The 27097-nt window shown below is 40.4% G+C and overlaps 1 protein-coding gene across 5 annotated transcripts in view; it reads right to left on the bottom strand.

The window, feature by feature from the left end:
* The window catches only part of Zc3h14 (zinc finger CCCH-type containing 14), a 62268-nt gene that overhangs the window by 17856 nt on the left and 17315 nt on the right, over window positions 1–27097 (bottom strand). For all 5 annotated transcript variants that reach the window (XM_008843793.2, XM_008843792.3, XM_017800808.2 and 2 more), the window contains exons 7-9: window positions 26343–26503; window positions 25485–25585; window positions 21328–21483 (exon numbers count right to left, since the gene is read on the bottom strand). In XM_008843793.2, the coding sequence (XP_008842015.1) occupies window positions 21328–21483; window positions 25485–25585; window positions 26343–26503 (418 nt within the window). The remainder of the gene's footprint in view (window positions 1–21327; window positions 21484–25484; window positions 25586–26342; window positions 26504–27097) is intronic.

The raw sequence follows: 27097 nt of genomic DNA, 5'->3' as shown, positions 1-27097 counted from the left end.
CATAGCTACTCGTATCCTCCAAGTCCTACCTACTTATTAGCTCCTCTGCAAATAATTCTATTATTACATACAAAACAACCCCGACTTCTGATTGGCTGAAAAGAGACACATGACACCCGAAGAACTTTCTATTGTTTACTTCATGTAATGGAACACTGAAGAGCTGCGGCATAATTAACAATATCAAGTGCTCTCACCATACTGTCCCCTGAACTGTAATTTTGAAGCTTCAAGATTATTCTGGAGTTGTTTTATTTTAAATTTCATTTCCCCCAATAACAGTACACAATAGTACTGCACTGGCATTAGCTTTGCAGAGGGCAGAGAAGGTGACTGGACTCATGTTCAGACCTATCTCAAAATAAACTTCAACTGTACATTAGAAAAAGGTGTAAAGTGGGATGTAGCTCAGTGATTGAGCTCTTGCCTAGTAAGCAGGAGGTCCCTAAATTCAATCCCCAGTACCACCAAAAAATAAATAAGCAAAATGTGAATTTAAAAATAGGAAAATAAGAACTGTTGCCTTGATTTGACATGATACCACTATTAGGTGATTCTCAAATTTTTCTTCTATTCTATGGGTTACTTTTTGCACTTTTCTGATAGTACCCTTTGAAATGTTAAGTTTTTATTTAGATGAAATCCAATGTATTTCTTTTTTCATTGCTTGTACTTTGGTGTTATATTTAAGAAACCATTTCTTAATCCAAGACCATACATTTATAGTTATTTTTCCCCTAAATAAGAGTTTTATAGTTTTATCATAATAATGTAGGTCTTTTGATTCATTTTTTAAAAAATATTTATTTTTAATCTTGGGTGTATTCTCTCACACGTCTGAGAGTAAGTTGGAGGTTCAGAAGCATGGGATTCACTAGTGCTGGAGTTATAGGCAGCTGTGAACCAACAGACATGGGTGCTGGGAACCAAACTCGGGTCCTCTACAGGAGCAGAAATCACTCTCAACTGCTAAGCTATCTCTCTAGTCCCTTTTAATTCATTTGGAAAGGCCTCTGTGGAGGAACTTCCTCCATCCACCTGGCCTATGGCCATGTTTATGAGGCATTTTCTTAGATGGTAATTGATATAGGAAGGATCAGCCTACGGGCAATGCCACAAATGGTGAAGTGGGCTGGGCTGTATAAGAAAAGTAGCTAAGGGGCTGGAGAGATGGCTCAGGGGTTAAGAGCTCTGGTTGCTCTTGCAGAGGGCCCATGTTTGGTTTCCAGCACCCACATGGCAGCTAACAATCATTCTTAACTCCAGTTCCAGGAGTTCCAACCTCTTCTAACCTCTGCAGGCACTGCATGACATAGGTGCACTTACATACATGCAGGTAATACACTCATAAAAAAATGAAAGTAAGGCTAGGTGTGGTGGCACACGCCTGTAATCCTAGCACTTGGAAGGCAGAGGCAGGCAGATCTCTGTGAGTTCCAGGGCAGCCTGGTCTACACAGCAAGTTCCAGGCCAGTTGGTGCTACAGGGAGACCCTGTCTCAAAAAGACCAAAACAAAAACGAAAAGTAGCTAAGAGTCTGGAGAGACGGCTCAGTGGTTAAGAGCACTGGCTGCTCTTGCAGGGGACCAGGGTTCAGTTCCCAACTCTGTCATGGTGGCTAACAAACATCTGTAACTCCAGTTTTAGGGAATCAAGACACCTTCTGACCTCCACAGGCATTGCACTCACATGGTCCACTTACATACCTGCAGTCAAAACACTCATGCACATAAGATAAAAAATAAATAATGAAAAGGAAAAAAAAAAAAAAGAAGAAAGGAAAAGTAACTGAGCAAGCCAGGGGAAACAAGTCAGGCAGCAGTGTTCTCCTGTGGTCTCTGCTTCAGCTCTTGCCACCAGGTTCCTCCCTTCTGTTCCTGTCCTGATTTTCCTCAATGATAATCTGTGACATATAAGTGTAAGCCAAGGAGCTGGAGAAATGGCTTAGTGGTTAAGAGCACTGACTCCTCTTGCAGAGGTCCAGGGCTCAGTTCCCAGCACCTACTTGGTGGCTAACAACCATCTGTAACTCCAGTTCCAGGGCATCCAACACCTTCTGACCTCTGTAGTGCACGACACAGGTACACTTATATGCAGGCAATACACTCATGCATGTAAAATAAGAAAATATAAAAAATATAACCATAAGCCAAATAAAAAACATTTTTCCCTAAGTTGGTCTTGCATAGTGTTTTATCACTGAAACAGAGAAACAAATTACAACAGCCTTAGTTTAAGAAACACTGTTTTCTACTTGCTCCCCAAGTATGCTGTACAATTTATAAGGATGAAGCTGATGGACATTATTTACCACAGCCTCTTCAAAAGGCATATTCTATGGGGCTGGAGAGAGAATTCAGTGGTTAAGAGCACTTACTGTTCTTCCAGAGGACCCAGGTTTGGCTCCCAGCACCCACATGGCAGCTAATACACTCCATTAACTCAAGTACCAGAAAATCTCACACTTTCTTCTGGCCTCTACAGGCACCAGGCATGCATGTGGTACACTGACATGCAGACAAAACACTCACACACATAAATTTTAAAAAAAGAATTATTCTCTGTGTCTGTGGCGTATATGTGGAACATGTCTGTGTGGGCCAGAGGTTAGAGGTTACTATTATTATTCCTCTATCACTTCTCCATCTTATTTTTTTAATATTTTATTATTTTTATTGTATGTTTAAGAGTGTATTGCCTGTATAAGTGTATCCGTGTTATGAAATACACACGGAGGTCAGAAGAGGGCACTGTATTCCCTGGAACTGGAGTTACAGATGGTTATTAGCCTCCATGAGGGTGCTGGGAATCAAACCTGGGTCCTCTTGAAGAGCAGTCAGCAATCTTAACTGTGGAGTCATCTCTCCAGCTCCTCCATCTTAGTTTTTTGAGACAGGATCTGTCATTGCACCCGTACCTCATGGATTAAGAAGACTAGCTTGCTAAGAAGTCCCAGAGATCCTTCTGTCTCCTCTTCATCAGTGCTAGGATTACAGTGCATGCTGCCAAGCCCAGCTTTTGATGTCAGGGCTGGGAGTGTAAACTCAGAACCTCACACTTACTGAGCAAATAGTTTACCAATTGAACCAGCTCCCAAGACTGAAAGAATAATTCTTTTTATTTTATTTTTTTGGTCTTTTTGAAACAGGGTCTCCCTGTAGCCCCAGCTGGCCTGGAACTTACTTTGTAGACCATGGGGGCCTTGAACTCACAGGGATTTGCCTGCCTCTGCCTCCTGAGTGCTGGGATTAAAAGCGTGAACCACCACACCTGGCTTAAGAATAATTCTTTATAAAAATAATTACACCATTTGCCTGGTGGCACATAGTTTGAATCCCAGCACTTGGGAATTGGAGGCAGAACTTGGGTCAAGGCCAGCCTTGACTACATGAGACTCATATCTCAAAAAACAAAGTAGCCTTTACTTTGCCAGTCAAATAGCTGGAGCTCATAGTAACAGAAAAAAGTAAAAGCTAACTGCTAAAATATATCTAACAATCTTTATTCGTTTTTCCACCATTTACCTATAAATTTACCTAATATTTAAAATTTAATTCAAACAGAAGATAGTGTACAAAACTCACAAGGTTCTGGATTCAAACATAAGATTATAAAACTGGCAGATGTATCTAGAGTCACCTAAGAAGAATATATCCTCATCTAAGCATCCTCTGCAAACCAGCTGGTTCAGAGGGCAGCAACCTACCTGAATGAGATCAGCAGGACAGTGGTCTAGAAGAATAAGCAACAAAGAAACAAAGTACCTAAAGGTAACCCAACAGAGGTTCCTGTATTGCTCATGGTGCCCACTCCAACTTTACAATGAAAAACAGGAAAAGACCTTCCAAAGATCTCCATGTAAAAATCCATCAGCAGAGAAACTCATATAAACTGACAGATTCCTTAGAAGAATGTTGAAGTAGGTATGATTGCTGTTACCCTTATTTACACGCTAGGAAACTGGGGCACAGAAAGGTGGATACCAGCCACTAAGCCTGAATTAACATACTAGGTAACTTGTCTTCTGAGTGCATATGCATCATCACTGTCATTGTATACCTCTCTCCATCTGTGGAATGGAACACAATGCCACACAACTCCATGTAGTATAATCACTATTTTATATGCATGGATGGACATAAGCATATGCATAATATCACTTCACAGATCAAATGTACATACAGAAATTAAAATGCCTGTAACTCTACACTAATATCAAAATTTTCAGTGCTTACCTTCAAGGACAGTGGGAAGAAGGGGTGGGGGGTGAGGTTTTCTTCCTTTTCTAAGAAGATAATTACCAATAAGAATCTTCCACAATGCTTCCTATCCAATAAGAAATACATCAAGTATAGGTGTGCCCATCCCATGATTATTAATAGTTTCCAATTTCTCAACTTTACAGTGATGTCAAAGTGATACACACTCAACAGAAGCCGCACCTGGCTTTTTAACCTTTTCTTAAGCTAGCAGTAAGTAGGTAAAATACTCTCTTGTAATGCTGGGCAGCAACAGGCCACAGATCCCAGTAAGGTACTTGATCACTAGGGTGGGTAGCTAATGCTGTACTCTTCAGTGTGCTATATTCAGTAAGTTACATGAGATTCAATGCATCATTGTAAAATAAACAACTGTCAGATAATTTTGCCCAAGTACAACAGAATTTTAAGCAGGTTGAAAGTAAGCTAGGCTATTTTTGGTTCTGGAATGTAGAACTGAGCCTAGGAAATTGTGCAGGCACTAGACCACTGACCTGTACCCCCATCTTCTTTTTCACATCTTATTCTGAGATAGTCTCACTAAGTTCCTCAGGCAAGTCTTAAATTTGCATTCTTCCTACTTCAGCCTCTCAAGCACTAGGACTGTAGGCATTCACCACCAAGCTTGACAGCTAGGCTGAATTTATTACTAACATTTTCAAATAACAATGGGTTACTGGACCATAACCTCATCATAACACTAAGAAGTATTTGCATGTGCATTTATAAGCACATAAAAACAAAGCAAAGAACTTAAAAAGCCATAAACCCTTAAAATTTAGCACTAGGTTACAACCAAGTACAAAAAATAAATATCAAAAATCAAAACTTCAATTATAATAGAAATAACATTTTTATTCTATCATTCTTAGAGTATATGTGTAACATAAGATTGGTGTATACAAATAAAACATACATACTGAGTCTTTATATTCTAAAGTAACTACAAAAATACATATCGTCAAAAATATGGAGATCACTGACTTAAAGATGTGAAAGAATTATAACAGGTAATGCTCCAACAAACCCTGAAAAGTAGATGATGATCAGACCAGAGACTCTGATGGATACTTGGCAGGCTATAGGGAGCCACCAAGGGGCTCTGAGCAAAGGAGCAATGTGATCTTTCAAAGGAATGAGAAGGAAGGCAGAGTTAAAAGCAGATAGACCTGGAGGGCAATTATTCCAGTCATCAAGGAAAGTCATGGACTGTGGCTCAGGCTAGAGCCTGGTGAATTCTGTACATTCTAAAAGCAGAAGCTGACAGGGAGAAGGAAAGAGGGAAGAAAAAGAAGCAGAAGAAAGGATAAAAAGGATGGCTCAAAGCTTCAAAAAACGATAGAAGTTTCTAGCCTGAGCAGCTGGCTGGAAAGGTGGGACTGCCATCAACTAAAATGAGTATGGCTACAGAAAGAACAGACTAGAGAAGAAAATGAATAGCTGTGTCTCAGATAAACAGGCAATGGTTTATCATACATCCAAGAAGAAATGTAAAGCATTAACAGATAAAAATTAAGAATTCAGAGGCCAGCACTGAGGTGTACATCTTTAATCCCAGCACTGGGGTGGCAGAGGCAGACAGATTTCTGTGAGTTCAAGGCCAGCCTGGTCTATAAAGTGAGTTCCAGGCCAGCTGAGGCTATAGGAGACCCTGTCTCAAAAAGACCAAAAAAAAAAAAAAAAAAAAAAAAAAAAAAAAAAAATTGGGAATTCATATCAGGGTGTGGTACACAAACCTTTACTTAGCCCCAGCACTTAGGAGGCAGAATCAAGCAGATTCTGAAATCATAAGATCAAGACCAGCCTGGTCGTCAAAGCAAGTTCCAGGCCAGCTGGGGCTATGCGGAGACCCTGTCTTAAAAAGACAAAAAATAAAGAAATTAATTAATTAAAAAAAAAAAGAATTAGGAATTCAGGGGCAGATACAGGCAGGACATGCTATTAAAGCCTTATTATATTCATGAAACCAAGCATCCGACTGTGAGAGCAATGATCCAAGACCAGGAATAACATGATACAGACCACAAAGTCTGTGTGCTACAGTTCATGGAGATATACTTGAAAGGCAAAGTTAAAAAGTAATTTAAGAAGAAAAGAAATTCCTCAGTTTCTTCAGGCAAATTTGAGGTGGTACTATATCCACAGAACAAGATACTACAAAAGAAAAAAAACTATATTAACCCCAAATTAGATACTATGAAAAACAGAGAACAAATCTGGGGAAATTAGAACATGCCAACATTAACAATGTTCAGTAGAGGCTAGCTTTCACAGAGCTGGAAGGTGCTATAGAGAAATGTTGGGGACAAAAGTCATCAACAGTCTTAACTAGCTGTGAACCATGTGAGCTACAGAAACAATTAAGTTGGCAAATTATGCCCATGGGTGCCAAAGTGGCATGAAAGTTACAGGGTAACCAACTGCTTTCTCACTGGATCCAAGGCCTGCTTCATAGGAGGAAATGCATGCTTGGCACTATAAATCTGGCCAAGAACCCATGGTTGGAGAACTCAGACTCCAGGAGTGAACCTATTATTATTATTATTATTCTGCTAAAACAGACATAGTACCAAACTGCCCTCTAAAGTCTTATCTCTTCACCTATAGATTAGTGCAGCTCCCATGTCTTCAATGAAGCTTCTTTGTGCAGTGGACAACAGTTAACACAGAAATTTACAACTGGTCAAAGTGCAGAGAATTCGTGTGGAATGCTCAATACAAATGGTACATCTATACCAAAGGCCTTCCCCACAAGGCTCAGGGACCACTGTGGAAGAGGGGCTAGAGGTCAGAGGACTAGAGTGAAACAGTGCCTTCTAGACGCTGATGAGACTGTGGTACTCATGAACTTACAGCAGCTGTAACTACCAGCAAAAGAACTGCTCAAGTTTAAGCCAGTGAACATTCCAACACAGAGTAGGGAGGGGCTTACAAGCGCCTACCCCTAGCTGAGGAGCTACTAAAAGTTGATGGCTTCAGAGGAAGGGAAAGCCAGTTTTCTTTAAGGGTGTGACTCCTGGTAGGTGGGCCACGTTTCAATAGACAGTTTGAGGGCAGCACAAATTAGAATCAGTTGGCTAATATAAAAAATAAATAAAAAGGAGGACATGAAGTTGGGAGGGGGATAGGGCTGGATGTAGAAAGAGTGGAATTAGAGGATGAGTAGTCAAAATACATTATATGAAATCCTAAAAAAAAAAAATTTTTTTTTTTTTTTTTTTTTTGGTGTTTTGGGTCTCCTTGTTGCCTCAGCTGGTCTGAAATTCACTATGCAGACCAGGCTGGCCTCAAACTCACAGAGATCCGCCTGCCTCTGCCTCCCAAGTGCTGGGATTAAAGACATGAACCACCAAGCCTGGCCTGAAAGTCTAAAAAATTTAAGAAACATATTTTTTTTTTTGTCCCGGGTCTCCCCGTAGTCCCAGCTGACCTGGAACTCACTATGTAGACCAGGCCGGCCTCGAACTCACAGAGATCTGCCTGCCTCTGCCTCCCGAGTGCTGGGATTAAAGACATGTGCCACCACGCCCAGAAAGAAACATATTTTTAGAAAACATTCAGCCCACAGTCCTGACTGATTCTGTAAAGGTGTTAACATGATACAAATTCAGGCAAGCAACAGAGGATGTCATAACACTATAAGGCAACAGCAGCTAGTTACAGTTCCTCCTCACAAACTTATTGACAAGACATCCCACATTATACAGTGCTGCTAACCTATGCTAGATTAGGTATTTAAAATGCATTCTCAATTATGGCCATTGTACAACTTATGATGGATTTATTGGTAGTAACCATGTCACAAATCAAGGAGTACCTGTAAATAAAAGGAAATATTCCAGAGAATAAAATAAGTGAGAACAGAGAGCTGGGCACAGTAATGTACAGCATCTATAACTTAGTACTCAGAAGGCTGAGTGAAAAGTAGCAGGATTGCCAGATTCAAGTTCAACCAAGGCTACACAAGTATCTTAAGTCCTGCCTGCGCAACATACATTGTGAGACCTTACCTCAAAAAAAAAAAAACCTTCAGTGATAGAAAAATCAGAAAAGCAACATCTGAACCAACAAACTGGATGTATATAAAAATGAGAGAATTTTCAAAAGATCAAGATTATTTTTCTACACAGAATAGCACATACAAAATTAAAATAAAAGGATATATACATAGTATCCACTCCTAAAGTGACTAAAGAGACCATCTAGCATTTAAGAATACAACAGTGAAATTCTATAGACACCAATTAAAGAAAAAAATACTAAAAATGCTTAGAGGAAGCTGGGTATGGTGGCACACACCTGTAATCCCAGCACTTGGGAGGCAGCAGCAGGCAAATCTCTGTGGCTTCAAGACTTAGCCAGGACTACATAGTGAGTGCCAGGCCCGCTGGAGCTATAGGGAGACCCTGTCTCAAAAAAGACCAAAAAAAAAAAGGAAAAAACAATAGAGGTAAGAAACCCCCAAGTTTAGCCAAGAACAGTGGCATAGCCTGTAGTCCCAACTCTTTTGCCAACTGAGGCAAGAGGATCATCTGAGTCAGGCCAGCCTAGCCAAGAGAGAGGCTGTATCAAGGAAAACAAAATCAGGCCAGGAGCGATAGCTCAGCAGCTGCTGCTTTTGCAGAGGGCCAGAGTGTGAATCCCAGCACTCACACAGCAGCTCACAATTGTCTATAAGTTCAATTCCAGGGGATTTGACATCCTCTTCAGACCTCTGCCAGCACTGGACATATGTGGTATACTTAAATACATGCAGGTCAAACACTTATACACATAAAATAAAAACAAAACTTTAAAAAAAATCCAATTCATGTATTTTACAACTGATAAAAACATGAGTAATCAAATTCTCACACCAAGAACACCAAAAATTTCTAAATAATGAAACCATGAGAAAGTCTATGTCAAGAATACTTTATATTTCTTTTCATATATATATTTATTTATTATTTTTATTTTATGTGTATGGTATTGTCTGCATGTATGTGAGTGCATCTGTGTCGTACAATGCCATGGAGGTCAGAAGAGGGCTTTGGATTCCCCTGGAACTGGAGTTAAGGACAGTTCATAGCCGCCATGTGGGTGTTGGGAATGGAACCCGGGTCCTCTGCAAGAGCAGTCAGTGCTCTTAACCACTGCAACATCTCTTCAGCCCAAGAATATATTTCTAAACACTTAAAAAACCTGATTCAAAAAAAAACAAAAAAAAAACAAAAAAAACCTGACTCCAGCCGGGCATAGTGGCACAGGCCTTTAATAACCCAGCACTCAAGAGGCAGAGGCAGAGGCAGGCAGATCTCTGTGAGTCCAAAGCCAGCCTGGTCTACACAGTGAGCTCCAGGCCAGCTGGGGATACAGGGAGACCCTGTATCAAAAAGAACCCCCCCCACCCCCCAAAAAAGTGAATATGCCTTTGCATTTGTAATGAGTATTTATATAGTCTTTTTTTTTTTTTTGTCTTTTTGAGACAGGGTCTCCCTGTAGCCCCAGCTGTTCTGGAACTCACTATGTAGACCAGGCTGGCCTTGAACTCACAGAGATCCACCTGCCTCTGCCTCCCAAGTGCTGGGATTAAAGGCATGCACCACCACGCTCGGCTACATAGTCTTATTTCATGACTGTTTTTGAGACGCTGCTGCATCTCAGGCTGGCATCAAAGCTGCTATGCAGAAGATGGCCTCCAACTTCAGATGTTCCTGTCTCCCTCTCCCAAACCACCACATATGATTCCTTTATGTAATCTTAATGACGTAAACTGTTGTTTATTAGCTCTCAACATTTAGAGTGAATTTATAAATCACAATAGCCTTACCTAGAAAAAGAAAAAAAAATTAAACTTATCAACCTTTATGATATAAAAATAAACACAACTTTGGGCTGGAGAGATGGCTCAGCGGTTAAGAACACTGGCTATTCTTGCAGAAGACCGGGGTTCGAATCCCAGCACCCACATGGCAGCTAACAACTGTCTGTAACTCCAGTTCCAGGTGATCTGACAGCCCGCGGCATTGCACTTACCTACGTGCAGGCAATACACACATACACGTAAAATAAATATTAAAAAAAAAAGAAAACCAAAAAAATAAAGAAACACTACTTAGATGATAATGAGGAAAAAGTTAAAATTAGAGACACTAAATGTTCACCTTTATATTCCTTTTTTTTTTAATTGTTTTGAGAAAACGGTTTTGTTATGAAGTCCAATCTGGCCTTAAATTTGCGATCCTCCTACAAGAGCTACAAGAACAGGTGTGTGGGGTGCCATATTCAGGTAAAATGTTTTGTTTTGAGACAGGATCTCCCTGTAGCCCCAGCTGGCCTGGAACTTGCTTATGTAGACCATGTTCCCCTAGATCCCAGAGATCTGCCTATCTCTGTTCCCCAGTGCTGGGATTAAAGGTGTATACTACTACCCAGCTATTTGACTCTTTTCTAATGTATCAGCAGGTATTCATTTGTTTTTCCAAAATTTCTATGGCAAACATATACATCATACTGTGAAATATTTTATTTTAAAAATGAGTGCTTTCATACAAAGTCCACCAAACAGGCAAAATAAAGGAAATCCACTCCTAGACACGTAGTAAAACTGTAGAACATCAAAGACAAAGAGAAGATCTTGGAAGCAGCCAGAGAGAAAGGACAGATCACCTACAAAGGAACGACAGACAATTAGAATGACAGAAGTCCACAGACTCTAATAATGGAGTCCAGAGGATAACGAAACCATATAAAGTGCTGGCTACCAAGAACTTGTTAAAGTAGATTTGGGTACACAGCACACACAGAGCACAAGAGGCTGGGAATATAGCTCAATCAGTACAGTGTTACCTAGCACACAGAAGCCTCTGGGTTCACTTCCCAGCACTGAATAGAACTGTGTGACCTGGAAGCAGGATGATGATAAGTTCAAGGTCATCCTTGGTTACGTATTAAGTTGAATGCTAGTCTGAGATATATGAGACCTTGTCTCAAAAAACCAAATAAACAAATCACAGGAATACACAAAAACATTCATAGGTAAACTTGGGAAATGTGCCACAAACAGACTTGATCTAATGGAGATTCCAAAGAATATGCTTCAAAAAATTTTTAAATACTAGAAATTGATGATTATCAGGGTAACAATAGAATGAATAAAATGATAATCATGCAGTTTAATCTGAATACAACCTGGGTGAAATTATAAAATAATGCTGTCCAATTTACGCATTTAAAAAAGACCAAGCTGCTGGGCATGGTGGTGCACATCTTTAATCCCAGTGGGACACAGAGGCAGGCGGGTGGCTCTCTGTGAGTTTAAGGCCAGCCTAGTCTACATAGTGAGTTCTATCTAGGCCAGCTGGGGCTATAGGGAGACCCTGTCTCAAAAAGACCAAAAAATAAAAAAATAAAATTAAAAAAGACCAAGCTGATAAATTAGACATAATGTAATGCAGAAAGAAGGGTAAGTGTGAAGCTAGTATAATCTAAAGCCCTTTTATTGTTTGAGAATGGGCTCGATATATTAACTTGCAGATTACTAAATTAAATTTACATGGTAAAATTTCAGCAACCACTGACTCAAACAGAAATGGAAACATCAAAAAATGGACAATCAGAGCTATCGGTAAGAAAAACAGCTGTTGTGGCACATGGCTTTAATCCCAGCACTTGGGAGGCAGAGGCAGGTAGATTTTTATGAGTTCAAAACCAGCCTGATCTATATAGCAAGTTCCAGGCCACCTGGGGCTACAGGAAGACCCTGTATTTAAAAGAATAAAAAGGGAAAAGAAAAACAGTTAATGCACTTTTTTTTTTTTTTTTTTAAAGGACAATAGGAAAACTGCGGTGGCACAAGCATATAATAGCATTCAGGAAGCCAGACAACCATTAAATTTAAAGTCATCTCAAAAATAAAGTGAATTCATGCTGGGCATGGTGGCGCACACCTTTAATCCCAGCAGGCGGATCTCTGTGAGTTCGAGGCCAGCCTGGTCTACAGTGAGTTCCAGGACAGCTGGGGCTACAGGGAGACCCTGTCTCAAAAATAAAAAAAAAAAATAATAAAGTGAATTCAAGACCAGTCTGGGCTGAGGCCCTGCCTCCCAATCCCAGGAAATAAGAAGAAAAGTAGAGAATACAAATCAAATCAAAAGATGGTGACAGGAGGCTGGAGAGATGGCTCAGTGGCTAACAGAACTGGCTGCTGTTGCAGAGGACCTGGGTTCAGTTCAACACCCACATGGCAGCTAATTCCAGTTCCAGGGGATCTGATGCCCTCTTCTGGTGTTCAGGGCATTGCATGATTCATGACAGATATACACCCAAAAACTTATACACATGATAAAAGTTAAAAATTAATTTTTTAAAAAAAGATGGTAACTAAAACTAGTCCAAATAGGTCAGTAACTCTAGTAAATGATCTAAACACTTTACAGATTAAAAAGAAATCAAGCTCTATGATAGTTAAGAGACATGTACTTAAAAAAAAAACAAAACTTTATTTTTATTTTATGTGTACGAGTCTTTTGCCTGCATGTATGTAAATGTACCATGTGCATGCAATGCCTCAGAGATCAGAAGAAGGCATTGAATTCCCCTGGAACTGGAATTAAGGATGGTTTGTAGCTGCCATGTGGGTACTGGGAATTGAACTTGGGTCCTCTGCAAGAGCAGTCAGTGCTCGTAACCACTGAGCCATCTCTCCAGGTCCATAACAGATTTAAACAGGTAGTACAATAGCCTCAAAAAAAACAAAGCAATACTGATGAAAGTACAGAGAAAATAAGATTCTTTGGCATTATGATGGACATTTTCAAGACTCATAATTATCAAATAAAGCAGATCAAAATCTCACTCTAATAATGAAAACATGTACTACAAATGGCGCATTAGGAGAAATACATAGTTAAAAGTTTATACCGAGCCAGGCGTGGTAGCCCACGCTTTTAGTCCCAGCACTCGGGAGGCAGAGGCAGGCAGATCTCTGTGAGTTCAAGGCCAGTCTGGTCTACATATCAAGTTCCAGGCCAGCTGGGGCTATAGGGAGATGCTGTCTCAAAAAAGAGAAAAAAATCTTAGCAAGGTCAAGAGCAGAACAGTAGAGCTTCAGCAGTTAAGTGTACTAGGCTGGGAATAGAGCTTAAGTGAGTACACTGTCAATTATTTTCAAAGACTATGCATTATACAGATCATCATGAAAAAGAAAGAAATCTCCAATACTGTATTTTGAAAATACTTTCAAAAAAGTACATGTGTGAAAGATGAAAATTGTAACAGAAATTAAAGGCACTCTAATAATGAAAACATGCAGTACAAATGCACATTAGGAGAAATATATAGTTTACAATTTTTACTGGAAAAGACATGCTGAAATAACTTTAAAAAACATGGGAGAATGTATTAGAAAAACAGAAATCAATAAAATAGAAAACAAAGATACCATAAAAGAGTAAAAGAATTACTATTTCTGAGGTAAGACTGAAAAAAAAATGGCACTGAAAAATAAGCTACGGTGATGGACTGAGAAAGACAATGCACACAATACTGGGAGGTGGGCAGAGCTCAGAGAAACGAAACAACACTATTAATGATTCATGTCAATCTGTGTACGTATTTAAGATTTCAACCTGTCAGCTAAAACTAAACAGTCTGTGAGCACATAAAGAGTATTTGCTTAATTTGCTTTTCTGCTTATGAAAGTCCACATCACCAGAATTACCCAATAGCACTTCAACTTAAACTTTTTTTTGGGGGGGTCTTTCTGAGGCAGGGTCTCCCTGTAGCACCAGCTGTCCTGGAACTCACTACGTAGACCAGGCTGGCCTTGAACTCACAGAGATCCGCCTGCCTCTGCCTGCAGAGTGCTGGGATTAAAGTGTGCGCCACCATGCCTGGCTCAACTTAAACTTTTAATTGAAAACATGATGGTAAAGAAAGGCACTCAGGGCTAAGGGGATGGTTCAATGGGAAAGTGTACTTGCTTTACAAGCATGAGGACCTGACTTCAAATCCCTTGCACCCACATAAAAGCTGGACATGGATATGTCTGCAAGTAAACCCTGGGGAAGACAGGAGGGTCCCAGGAGTTCACTGGCCAGTTAGCCTAGCCCAAAAGGTGAGCTTCAGGTTCAATTAAGAGATACTCCTTCACAGGAGTCAGGTTGAGCACAATAGAAAAAGAAACATTGCATCTACCTCTGGTTTCCATTCATGCACACAGACACACATATTCTCAAAACAAATATGTAGCCTATAAAACACCTCACCACCACCTAGTTCACATGCCTCATTTAATCATTCTTTGCACAACCACTATATTTTTTTTGGTCTTTTTGAGACAGGGTCTCCCTGTAGCCCCAGCTGGCCTGGAACTCACTATGTAGACCAGGTTGGCCTTGAACTCACAGTGATCCGCCTGCCTCTGCCTCCCAAGTGCTGGGATTAAAGGCATGCGCTACCACGCCCGGCCAACCATTATGTTTTGTAAAGCAATGCTCTATGGTTTTACACAGTAGTGTGCATCCCTCAACCTTACAGCTTAACTCTGCCTCTTTTGTTTTTGAAGATTTTTTTTTCTTCTTTGATTTATTTATTTTTATGGGGCTTTTGGCTACTCTAACATTCCCCCCTCTGAAGAGGCAATCAGTTTTTTTTTTTTTTTACAAGTACTCAGGTCCTATGACCTATACAGTGTGCAGATTGTAATCTGCTTGTTGTATATTCACCATGAAGCTCAACGAATATGTTCCTCTGGCAGCTGTACCTTGTAAGCTGATTAAAGGACGAGAGACTTAATAACCTGGGTCAAATTGTGTTATAAATAAGTCGTATTTTCTCCAAAGGAATAAACTAACCAGTATTTCCTCTGTTAGAATCAAACAGCAGCAGCAATAACAGCTCCTCAAACTCTACTATATTGTTCTCACTTACTAGCTGAAATTTTTTTTTTTTTTTTTCTTTTTGAGACAGGGTCTCCCTGTAGCCCCAGCTGTCCTGGAACTCACTACGTAGACGCCTATCTCTGCCTCCTGAGTGCTGGGATTAAAGGCATGCACCAACACGCCCCGCTGTTAATAGATGCGCCCTCATTATCTTATAACAGGAGTTAGCAAATATTTTTGGTCTGTGAATGTTGAGTAAATTTGTCCTCCGAGGAAAAGAGGGGGGGGTCTACAGATCCAGAGAGAAGTGGAGCACACTGGGAAAAAAGAGGAGGACTTGACGCCATTTGGTGAGCAGCGAACAGCAGGCGAGCAGGGCAAGTCAGCCTGCTTGCCCAAGGGGTGTCATGGACCCCGAGGACCCAACACAGACCTCACACAGATGCATCAACAAGATGCATCATCAGCTGGCGAACTTCGGGAAGGGCATGGCCCCAAAGAGCGGCCATGGTGTTGAGGAGCTCAAAGATTAGTTAAAATGTAGATGGACTATGGGAGCTTATGCTTTGTAAGTCACCCTTTCCCAAACATCATATAAACCATGCTAAAACTCAAAAGATACTCTGTCCATTTGTTAGTCCTCTCAAGAAGGGAGACGGGAAAATTGGCATAGTGTGGCTGGATAGACGAACCGCACGAGTCTGGGAAAAACATGGGGATGTGGGCCTTGGAAAGCATCTCGGTTCCAGCAGCATCCAGTGAACCAATCAAAAGGGAGCCGGGTTCAGATTCCCAAATCCAGAAGGATGGAGATGGGTGCTAAAAGGCGTCCTATGAAGTAACATGACCCATCTGGGAGAAGCTGGTGGGAACCAGGGGAGAGGGTGACCAAACCCCATATGCTTAATGAGGTTAGCTGCGGTCACAAGTGTTATACAATGGATCATAAAATATGTAACTAAAAAAGATTTGGGCCATGCAGACTCCAACATACTCAAAGGGGAAAATCCCTGAGCCGCAGCCATCCTGTCAATGTGGGAAAATAGCTCAGTTGCTTGAAAAATGGGGTCATCTGCCACCACATGTGTCTGAAAACTCATTAAAGGCTATAGAGAGCCAAGAAAAGATTTTAAAAGTCTTGGATACAAGAGGGAATCCAGAGAGGTAATCTGGCCACTTTTCTGCTTAATTAAGGATTTGTCCACTGCCAAGGCAAAGGCCTCAGGGGAGGCTGAAAAGGTTAAGGAGTTACTGGCAAATTCAGTCTCAGCCTCAGAGCTTGAGAAAGAGAAAAAAACACGATTTTAACTTGTGTAAGGGTAGGAGACCAGCAGTCAAAGGACCCAAGGAAAAAGACAGATAGTAACGAGAATAGAAACAACCTAAAAATAACAGTAGCTACAGCTACTCCTCAGATTCAACAACCTTTGATACAAAAAGGAAAAAGAGCTAACAGTACTGTAGCTAGGTGAAAATACTCCACACTGGAGCTGTTGAAACTAGGAAAAACCTTCAAACAAGCAATCCAAGAGCCCCTCACCACATGGCTCATGAAGGTATAGGACATGGTAGCAAATAATCTCAGTGTAAGTCCTTTAGAAGTTTCAGAGATGAGTTATATAACCACCCATCCATCCTTGAGACATAGGCTGTTCAACCTAGGCCAATACAGGAGGGAACAGTCCCTAATGGAATGGCTTGTACAAGGTATTAAAGATACATGATGATCACCAATGGAGGACTATAAAAAGAGGGACAGGCGTTACTGAGAGAACTAGGTATGAGAAAAGCAATATATAATGCCCAGTTTGCTGGGCCAGATAGGGCTGTGTTTACCAGAGATATAAAGGAAAGCTTAATTCAACTGGGATCTTGAGAATGGTATAGAGCTTTAACGGTTTTAATCAATCCTTTAATGGGACAGGATCTTTGTAAAGTGAGGGAGGCTTTGGCAGATCTAAGTGACTCAAACCAGCATGTAAAATGTGTCTGAAGAATAGAGCAACCTACAAGAGACACAGAAGAAATGGTCCACTTGGGTTACTCGAAGACAAGTGTGGCAAGATTTATGTCAAGCCCAAATTCCCAAAGAAAAAATTGATAGAAAACCAAATTCAGTACTAAGGAGTTTCTGGAAGGCTTTACAGTTCACAAAAGGCATTCAGAGGATAAAAACTGTCCCAGGGGTGTTTAAGGATCCCCAAAGGTTAAGTAAAGTACAGTTCTCTCTTGAGAAAGGCTATACTAGGAGTGGAGGCAGTTTTTCCCACCGGGGCCTCTCTCAGCAGCCAGGTATGGTCGATGGAAAGGTGGCAGATATGGCTACAGCCAGGAGGCAGGCCCAGGGCTGCCTGACTCAGGGAACCAACAGGTACAGCAGAGACAAGAGAGACCCTCTGCCTCCTTAGCCCCTGTGCAAGATCAGACAACTTGAGCCAGCACCTACAAATGTATCAAGGATAAGAAAATACAAAGAGACTCCATGTAAAAGCCCCAAAATGCAGAATGACTCCAAAGGGATAACTAAAGATAATAAAGAACTAGCCAAATTAATGCCTCTTACCCATGCTATGGTACCTAACAGAGATCTATAGAGAAAGCAATTAATAGAAATGGATAAAATCTTTCCATGCTATGTCAGACCTTGTCTATGATTGATTTAATATATGATGTTAACCTTTGAGTGTTTTACAGACATGAAACCCATTTGAAAGATACCTGAAAAAAAGGCCAGCTATTGCTATAAGATTCTTGGGAGTTATATTGTTAGGTCAAAAAAAACAAAACAAAACAAAAAAAAAAACAGAGGCTCCCAAAACTCTACAACCGTTAAGAAAAACTACAGTACCAGGGGTGGGTTGCCCCCTATGAGCTGTTGGTTAGAGATATCCTAGAGGTCCTCAAATTAACCAAGGCTACTGCCACTACTGTTGGTTGTACACTAGGAAGGTCAGTAAGGCCGTGTTGCTAAAGACATTGCATGATGTAAGAGATGGAGACAAGACTAAGCTAAAAACTCCATGCCACTGGATGGATGGCTTTCATAGGGCCAGAAAGTGCTAAGCAGATGGTTGGGGAAAAAGGATCCCCTATGATTCTGTTCAACAATGGATTCCCTGTGCTGCACACTATGGCCATGCCAAGCAACGCCTGCTAGTGCAATAATGGCTTGACTAATATATGTACAACGGACAAATTTCTAATTGGATAATGGCTATTCCTAGGAGTGGAACACACATCTGGTGCTGCAGACCTGGCCAAGCCTCTGTGTCAGGGAAGGCTATAGACCCCAGCAGGGAAGCCATTGCAAGTATACTGTTTAATGAATATGGTACATCTACTGGGATATCTTTTAGGCATTTGTATTTGCAACCATGTTTGCTTCCTTCTATTTGTCTTTATAGTGGGAGGGGGGACAGTGAAGAACATCCAATCTGTTGTAACTACTCATGTAGTGCAAGAATGGCCAGACTACCCATTCATGAAAAGGTAACAGGTATAAGTGGTTCCAGTGGAATTTTATTTACAAAAATAGTGCCAACTCCTCTATTATTTGGTTACCAATACCAATTTCCTAAATATAGGAAAGACAATATAAATGCTTGAATTATATTACTTATTTAGTTTTCAAAACAATGCATCACTACCTTTCATCTTTTGGGTTACCAATTAGTTTCTGTTTGGGGGGAGATTGGAAGGGGTACTTAGAACTGAATTTGAAAATGCCCCTTGTTCATCAACTGTCACTTTTCTGAAGTTCAAATGGATTCCATCTACCTTTGGTCAATAGGAACGAACCCCTTAGAAGATGGCTCCAGAATCCTTTCAATGTAACTCTAGCATAGCTCCGTCATTAGTAGAGTATCTAGTCATGTTAAAATCATTTTAACTTTTTCTAATTAAGACATGAAATCAATGGTTTTGTTTGTTTTTATTTTTGATGACAGTCTCACATATCCCAAGCTAACCTAAAACTTGTTTTGTAACTGAGGATAACTGAACTTCTGATCCTGCCTCCAGCTCCCAAGTGCTGGGATTATAGGCTTGTGTCACCATGTCAAGCATAAGCTTCTATTGCTAATTCTTGTTATCTCATATCAAAACCTTCCCAATTCTGTTATGTTGTTTTGCCTGTCTTGTCACTCTTTTTTTTGAAAGAGAATCTCATTATGTAGCACTGCTTGTCCTCAGCCTCACAGCAATTTTCTTGCCTGACATCCCAAACATGGGGTTGACTACTGTGTGCCACCATGATCTGCTAACCTCTGTTTGCTTAATGCCTTCTAGCCCACTCTGAAAATGGCACCTTTTTCTTTCTGGAATGCTGATGATTGGATCAGGACCCTGATTTGATCCTTAACCCTCTAAGCTACACATACAGTCCAATGGGTCTATCTTTGAAGGTGCTATGAGTGCAGTTAGTTGGAGAGAGGAGCACTAGATGCTCTTTAGAAGCTCCAACTTTCCCTAATACTGTACCAGTAAAGAGCTGGCTCTCTTTTCAGACTGGCACCTTGCATTGGCTATTTAGAGTTGTTTTTCGTTCTCCAGTGCACCAGTTTCTGATGCTGACATAGAAAATTACACAGTACAGAGAAAAATAAATTTCTTTTAAAATGAAAGTTGAAAGTCAGGCATGGTAGTACACGCCTTTAATACCAGGACTGGGGAGGCAGAGGCAGGCAGATCACTGTGAGTTCAAAGCCAACCTGGTCTATATAGTGAGTTTCAGGCCAGCTGAGGTTACATGGAGACCATGTCTCAAAAATACCAAAAAAAAGAAAGTTGGGCTAGGGATGTAGCTCACTGTTGTAGACTTGTCAAGCATGCAACAGGCCCAAGATTTTAATCCCCAGTTGGGGGACAGTCGGATAGAGAATAAGGAGGTAAATAATGCATAGAAACAAAAAATGAAAACATATTCTAAAGTTAAGAGAAAAGCAAAATTAAAAATAAAATGAATAGCATAGAGAAAAAAACACTCCAGTCCTTCTTGATACCAACAGAAAGAACAAGTTTGGGAGAAGCAGAGAAGGAGGAAGCAAACCCAAAGGCCAGCTAACAAAGCTGCCTCAAATCTCAACTGCAGGCACTAGTCTTGGGCAATAAGGATGGGACAGGGGATGTGATACTCTCACAAAGTCACATGATGAAGAGTTGTACTTTGGTATGGAGAAATTGAAGTAGGGAGAAGAGGTGGGTAGCAAAAATAATAAAGTTGGGCACGGTAGCACACGCCTTCAATCCCAGCAGTTGGGAGGTAGAGGCAGGCGAATCTTCACGAGTTCAAAAGTAAGCCTGGTTCCAGGCCAGCTAAGGGTACAGGGAGAGCCTGTATCAAAAAGACCAAAATAATAATAATATTACTAGTAATAATTTAAAATACAGGAGTTGTAGAACACTTTGCTGGAAGCCACTGTGTTGAGTGTGTTAGGTATAGAGGTTTAAGTAGGATCACTGGGACAGACATGACAGGACACTGAGGCACAATGCTAGGAGGGAAAACTTCAGATTTAGGTTGGAAAAATAAAGGTGGGACAACAAAAAGATGGAAAGAAAGGCTGGTGAGATGACTCAATGGGTAAAAGCATTTAGTGTCAAACCTGACAACCAGAGTTCAATTCCTGGAACCCATATGGTACGAAAGAAACAAAACTCCCAAGTTGTAATCAGACCCTATGTGCACATATACATACCCACACAGTACGTTAAAAAAAAAAAAAGGGGGGGGGGGATAAATGTATCTTTAAGTAAGAACACTGTAAGCATGAGCAAAGACCTATAATTAAGGCTGGGTGACACAATCAAGAAAGTCACTGACATCTCTTCACTTTTGAGAACATTAAGTTTTTTTATTATAAAAAACTAAATTTCTTGCCAGACGTGGTGGCACCATGCCTTTAATCCCAGCACTCGGGAGGCAGAGGCAGGTGGATCTCTGTGAGTTCAAGGCCAGCCTGGTCTACATAGTGAGTTCCAGGACAGCTGGGGCTACAGGGAGACCCTGTCTCAAAACGACCAAAAAAACCCCTAAAATTTCTCAAAGTATGAATTCTCTACAAGATCCCTTTCTCATTCTTTGTGGCCTTATGATCACTTTCCTGAAACTATGATCACAGTATAGCTAACAGTTCTTAAAAATATATTTGAAAATATGTAGTGTCCATGAAAAAAGAGTAAAAGTGAAATATTTAAATTCTTACCTTGAATTTTTTCGGTATTATCTCCCTTTGCTTCCTCTTCTTTAATGGGGGGACTTATTCTGGGGGTCCTGCTTTGCCCCTGCACCATTTCTGCTAGCAACTCTTCTTGAGAGGTTCGTGTTCTGGGAGCAACTGGAAGTGTCTGTTTCTGTGGAACTTTTACATAAAAGCAGAAGAGATGAAAATACAATCATGGCTAATACTTCAAAACTACATGGTTAACATTGTATTAAACACAAATTTATCCTTGGGTTAAGAATATTTAAGGTGTGGGGCTGGAGAAATGGCTCAGTGGTTAAGAGCATGGCTTTTTTTTTTTAATTATTAACTTTCTAAAAAAATTTTTTATTATTTTTAACATTAAAAAAAATTATTTGTATTTTATGTGTACATGTGTATTGCCTGCATATAAGTAAGTGTACCCGTGTCCATGCAATGCCCGCGGAGGACAAAAGAGGCCACTGGATCCCTGAGACTGGAGTTACGGACAGTTGTTAGCTGCCATGTGGGTGCTGGGATTCGAACCGGGTCTTCTGCAAGAACAACCAGTATCTTTTTTTTGTCTTTTTGAGACAGGGTCTCCCTGTAGTCCCAGCAGACCTGAACTCACTATGTAGACCAAGCTGGCCTTGAACACACAGAGATCAGCCTGCCTCCACCTCCTGAGTGCTGGGACTAAAGGCGTGCGCCACCACGCCCGGTGAACAACCAGTGTTTTTAACCGTTGAGCCATCTCAGAGAGGACCCGAGTTTGGTTCCCAGCACCCACATGGCAGCTAACAACTGTCCATAACTCCAGTTCCAGGGGATTTGACACCCTCATCTGACCTCTGCTGCATTACACGGCACGAGTGCACTTACATACATGCAGGCATTACACTAATAAAATAAAAATAAATGAATTTTTTAAAAATGGCTATTTAACGTGTTCAAAACAATCCATAGGTAATACTTTAGGCTGGGTATGGTGGCACACAAATTTAATTCCAGCACTTGCAAGGCAGAGCAGGCAGAGGCAGGCAGATCGCTGTGAGCTAGAGGCCAGCCTGGTCTACATAATGAGTTCTAGAACAGTTAGAACTACACAGTGACCTGTCTTTTTCTTTAAAGATCCCGTCTTTAAAAAAAGGGAGGGGAGGGCTGGAGAGACGGCTCAGAAGTTAAGAGCACTGGCTGCTCTTGAAGAAGTCCCAGGTTTGATTTTCAGCACCCACATGGGGGCTAACAACCATCCCTAACTCTAGTTACAGGGGAATCCAAAACCCTCTTCTGACCTCTACAGGCGCTGAATGACAGAGGTGCACTTATACACTTGCAGGCAGTATATTTACACACATAAAATAAAAATAAATAAAATTTTTAAAAAGTTAGGGGCTAGAGAGATAGCTCAGATAGCACTGGCTGCTCCTGCAGAGGACTGAGGTTCAATTCCCAGCACCCACATGGCAGCTATTAACCATCCACAACTCCAGTTCTAGGGGCTCTGACGCCCTCTTCTGACCCCCACAAGGCAGTGCACAATACAGGTCACTTACATACATGGAGGCAATACGTTTGTACACATAAAATAAAAACAATTTTTTTTTTTCTTTTAAAGGATTGAGGGGTTGGAGAGATGGCTCAGTGGTTAAGAGCACTGACTGCTCTTGCAGAGGACCTGGGTTCGATTCCCAGCACCCACATGGCGGCTACAAACCGTCCTTAACTCCAGTTCCAAGGGATACGACAGCCTCTTCTGACCTCCACGGCACTGCACCACATGGGTGCACTCACGTACATGCAGGCAATACACTCATATATATAAAATAAAAAATAATAAGGGGCTGGAGAGATGGCTCAGTGGTTAAGAACACTGGTTGTTCTTGCAGAAGACCCAGGTTCAAATCCCAGCACCCACATGGCAGCTAACAACTAGTCCCAGGGGATACGACAGCCTCTTCTAAACTCCACGGGCATTGCACAACACAGGGGCACTTACCCACATGCAGGCAATACACAAATACACATAAAATAAAAATACCAAATAAAATATTATGAATTAATAAAGCATTGAACCCGGGTATAGCAGTACACACTTGTTATCCTGGGACTTGGGAATAGAGGTAGATTAGGAACTCAAGGTTCTCTTTGACTATATAGTTTGTTTGAGACCAAATCTCAAAGTTACCAAAAAAATAAAAGAGGAAAGAAATAGCCTTGAAACATTTTTTCTTTTACTTGTGTTACTTTTTAAAAAAATATTATTTTTATTTTGTGTGTATGAGTATGTATGCCTGTATGTAAGTGCACATGTGCATGCAGTGCCCAAAGAGGCCAAAAAGAGGGTGTTTGATCCCCTGGAACTGGAGTCACAGATGGTTGTCAGCTGCCATGTGGGTGCTGGGAACTGAACCCGGGTCCTCTGCAAGGGCAGTAAATGCTCTTAACCACTGAGTCATCTCTCCAGCCCCTAATTTTTAAAAAATGTTTTGTTTTTTTTTTAATTAAAAAAAAATTTATTACTTTTATTTGTATGAGTGTAATGCCTGCAAGTGTGTAAGTGCACCTGTGTCACACAACGCCCACAGAGGTCAGGTCCAGCCCCTCAATGCTATTTCTTAAAATCTGGGGATCCCCAACTATTTTAAAAGTATTTCAAGGCCATGGAAATTTTCTAAATATCCTTTAAAAAACTTAAGTGTATGAGTGTTTTGCCTGCATATTATGAACCCATGGACGCAATGCCCGCATGACCAGAAGAGGGTGTCAGATTCTCCAGAACTAGGGTTATGGATGGTCTACCATGCGGGTGCTGAGAACCTAACATGGATCCTCTGCAAGAGTAGCCAATAGTTTTATCCACAGAGCTATTGCTCCAGCCCTGAAATTTTCTAAATATTCTAAGCAATATTGTAGATATACCAGAAAAGTGAATGAAATGAATAAACTGCTGCGAGTTGGCATTTATCTACAAATCTTTATTCTAAATACCAAAATATTTAATTTCCTATTTGTTCAAGGTTAAATTACGGATGAGGAATAGCAGGTAGATGAACACCAAAAATCGATGGCTAACAGTTTACTTCAGAAAGATTCCAAAGAGACAGAGAGAATACACAAACAGCAATGCTGTAAGAACAGTCATCAAATGCACAGGAAATTTGAAAATAACTTGAGAATTTGTAATTACCACCAGGTCATTACCACAAAACTTTACACTAGCCCCAGTATATGAAAAAAAAGAGTATGGAATTTAGTAACACAAAAAAAGCATCTACATTTGTATTTTAGAATGAGCTTTCTGTAAGAAGTTTTGTTATAAAAACATGTAATACCTTAATATTCTGTCATAAAATAATTTAGTGCTCCTACTATAACTAAGGTAGGAACATAACAAGTGAGTCAATTCTCTCTGTCTTATATTCTATCTTCAGGTTCCACAAAAGGAAAAGAGACTAGCCTATGTATATAGTAGTTTTAAATTGTTTCTTTCTTGGGGCTGGGGGCATACTTCTCAAGCAAGCACAAGGGACAAGTTCAAATCACCAATATGGCAAAAAAAAATTTTAATTCTCTAAACTTCAACTTATTATCCAATTTTGCTCCTTTTATACAAGATAAATACATATTTATGCTGCATTTAATAACATTAATATGAAAGTCTCATTGCTGTCAAAACTCTCTTTACAATCGGTAGTTATTGTCTAGTTTATGCATATTAGAAAAAGGAATAAAAGGCAGTTTACAGGGTCCAAAGAACTCCCTTGACAATTTCTCAAACTGGTGAAATCTTTGAAAACCAATCTAGAGGTGGGGTTGAAGAGATGGCTCAGCAGTTAAGAGCACTGACTGCTCTTGCAGAGGACCCAGGTTCTATTCCCAGCACCCACATGGCAGCTATGAACTGTCCTTAACTCCAGTTCCAGGGGAATCCGAAGCCCTCTTCTGACCGCAGCAGCATTGCATGACACGGGTGCACTCACATACATGCAGGCAATACACTCATATACATAAAAGAAAAATAGTATTTTTTAAAAACTAAAAAAAACCACCAATCTAGAGGAACCTCATCTTGGTCTTGACATCTAGCAGTAACCTTTATTTTCCCACAACTCAGCAAGCAAGCATTTTCAGCTTAGTACTCTCTTATCAGTATAAACATACTATATTTAAATTACCTGCAGAATAGTTAGTTGTTTTTGTTACAGATTCTTGAGCTTCAGATATCGCCTTCAAAATGAGATTCTTGTTAGCTTGTTTAGAAGGCGGAAGAGAAGGTCTAAAAGAGTTTAAGAAAAGTTATTTTTGTACCATTCTAAATTTTAGTTCTTTAGATGCTAACGATCTATTCTGTCTTTACTACAGTCTTCTGCTTTAAACTTAGCAGTTGTAGTTCTTAGAAAATGTCAACTAGATTAAAGTCTTACTAGTTTTTTAAAATAATGACTGTATTAACATTTTTCTCCCTCATTAAATTCACTTCCAGTAGTCTTTGCAATTTTCTCCAATTTTAAGCAAGTCTTTCATTAATGTTTCTCAAAAACAACAGAAATGCCTTACATGTGATTACTAAAATATTTTTATGATTATCCTTTAAAACGTCAAGAGAAGGGGCTAGAGAGATGGCTCAGTGGTTAAGAGCACTGGCTGCTTTTACAGAGGACCCAAGTTCAGTTCCCAGCACTCACATGGTGGCTAACAACCATCTATAACTCCAGTTCCAGGCAGTCCAATGCCCTCCTCTAACTTCTATGGGCATCGCACAACACAGGTGCACTTACATACATGCAGGCAATACAGTCATACACATAAAAATAATATTTTTAAAAATAATAATAAATAAAATGTATATATTTTTTAAAAAAACCTTTCCAAGTGAGGCCAGGAGTGTAGCTCACTGCTAGGGCACCCATGTAGCATTAGCATGCCTAAGTCCCAGGGGTTGTTCCTTAGCACTGCCAAACAAATAAATGAACAAAGGCCCCAAAGCCACCATCAAGCAGTTAAAAGATTAAATTACAGCTGTGGTCTGGTACCTCCTCTCAGGCTTTGCTGGCACAGACACGCTGCTGGACACGCTTCCTACCCGGGAGCCATAATCATCCTCCTCTTCCTCCTCTTCTCCATCATGACTGAATTTTTTAACTTTAACGACTGAACTTACCACAGGTAACTTTCTCTTCCGAAAGTTCTCATCCTGCAATCAGATAAATTTAAGGTTACCTTTGTATAAAAAACAAAGTTCTACCATAAAATATTTCTGTTTTCATTTTAAGACAATATGAAGAACTCATAGAGTACTTCTGGCTTCTTATAAATTTAACTATTGCCTCAAATAGGCAACCTGAAGTTAAAATAAGAGCTTTACATGCATTTTATAAACAGTTGCACACAGCACCATGAGGGCAACTATTAAAAAGTTATTTGGGCTATTCCTGTAAGCAGCCTGAGGTGACATGTGAAAATGGTTCGTTACTCTCTTGACCCAGAAAACCCTACAAAATCAAGCAAATCAAGAGGTTCCAATCCTCCTGTTCACTTTAAGAACACACGTGAAACTGCCCAGGCCATCAAGGGTATGCATATCCGAAAACCCACCAAGTATCTGAAAGATGTCACTTTAAAGAGCAGTGTGTGCCATTCCGGTGTTAAACAGTGGAGTTGGTAGGTGTGCCCAGGCCAGACAGTGGGGCTTGGGACTTCTGCAAGAGCAACCGTGCTCTTAACTGCTGAGCCAACTCTCCAGCCCCTGAGTTTTCTTTTCATTTTATTTTTTAAGACGGGGTCTCGG

Source organism: Nannospalax galili, unplaced genomic scaffold, assembly GCF_000622305.1.
Source record: "Nannospalax galili isolate Female #2095 unplaced genomic scaffold, S.galili_v1.0 scaffold500, whole genome shotgun sequence".
Classification (NCBI taxonomy): domain Eukaryota; kingdom Metazoa; phylum Chordata; class Mammalia; order Rodentia; family Spalacidae; genus Nannospalax; species Nannospalax galili.
Note: the sequence above shows the minus strand (reverse complement) of the source record. Positions and strands in the feature narration are given on the sequence as shown.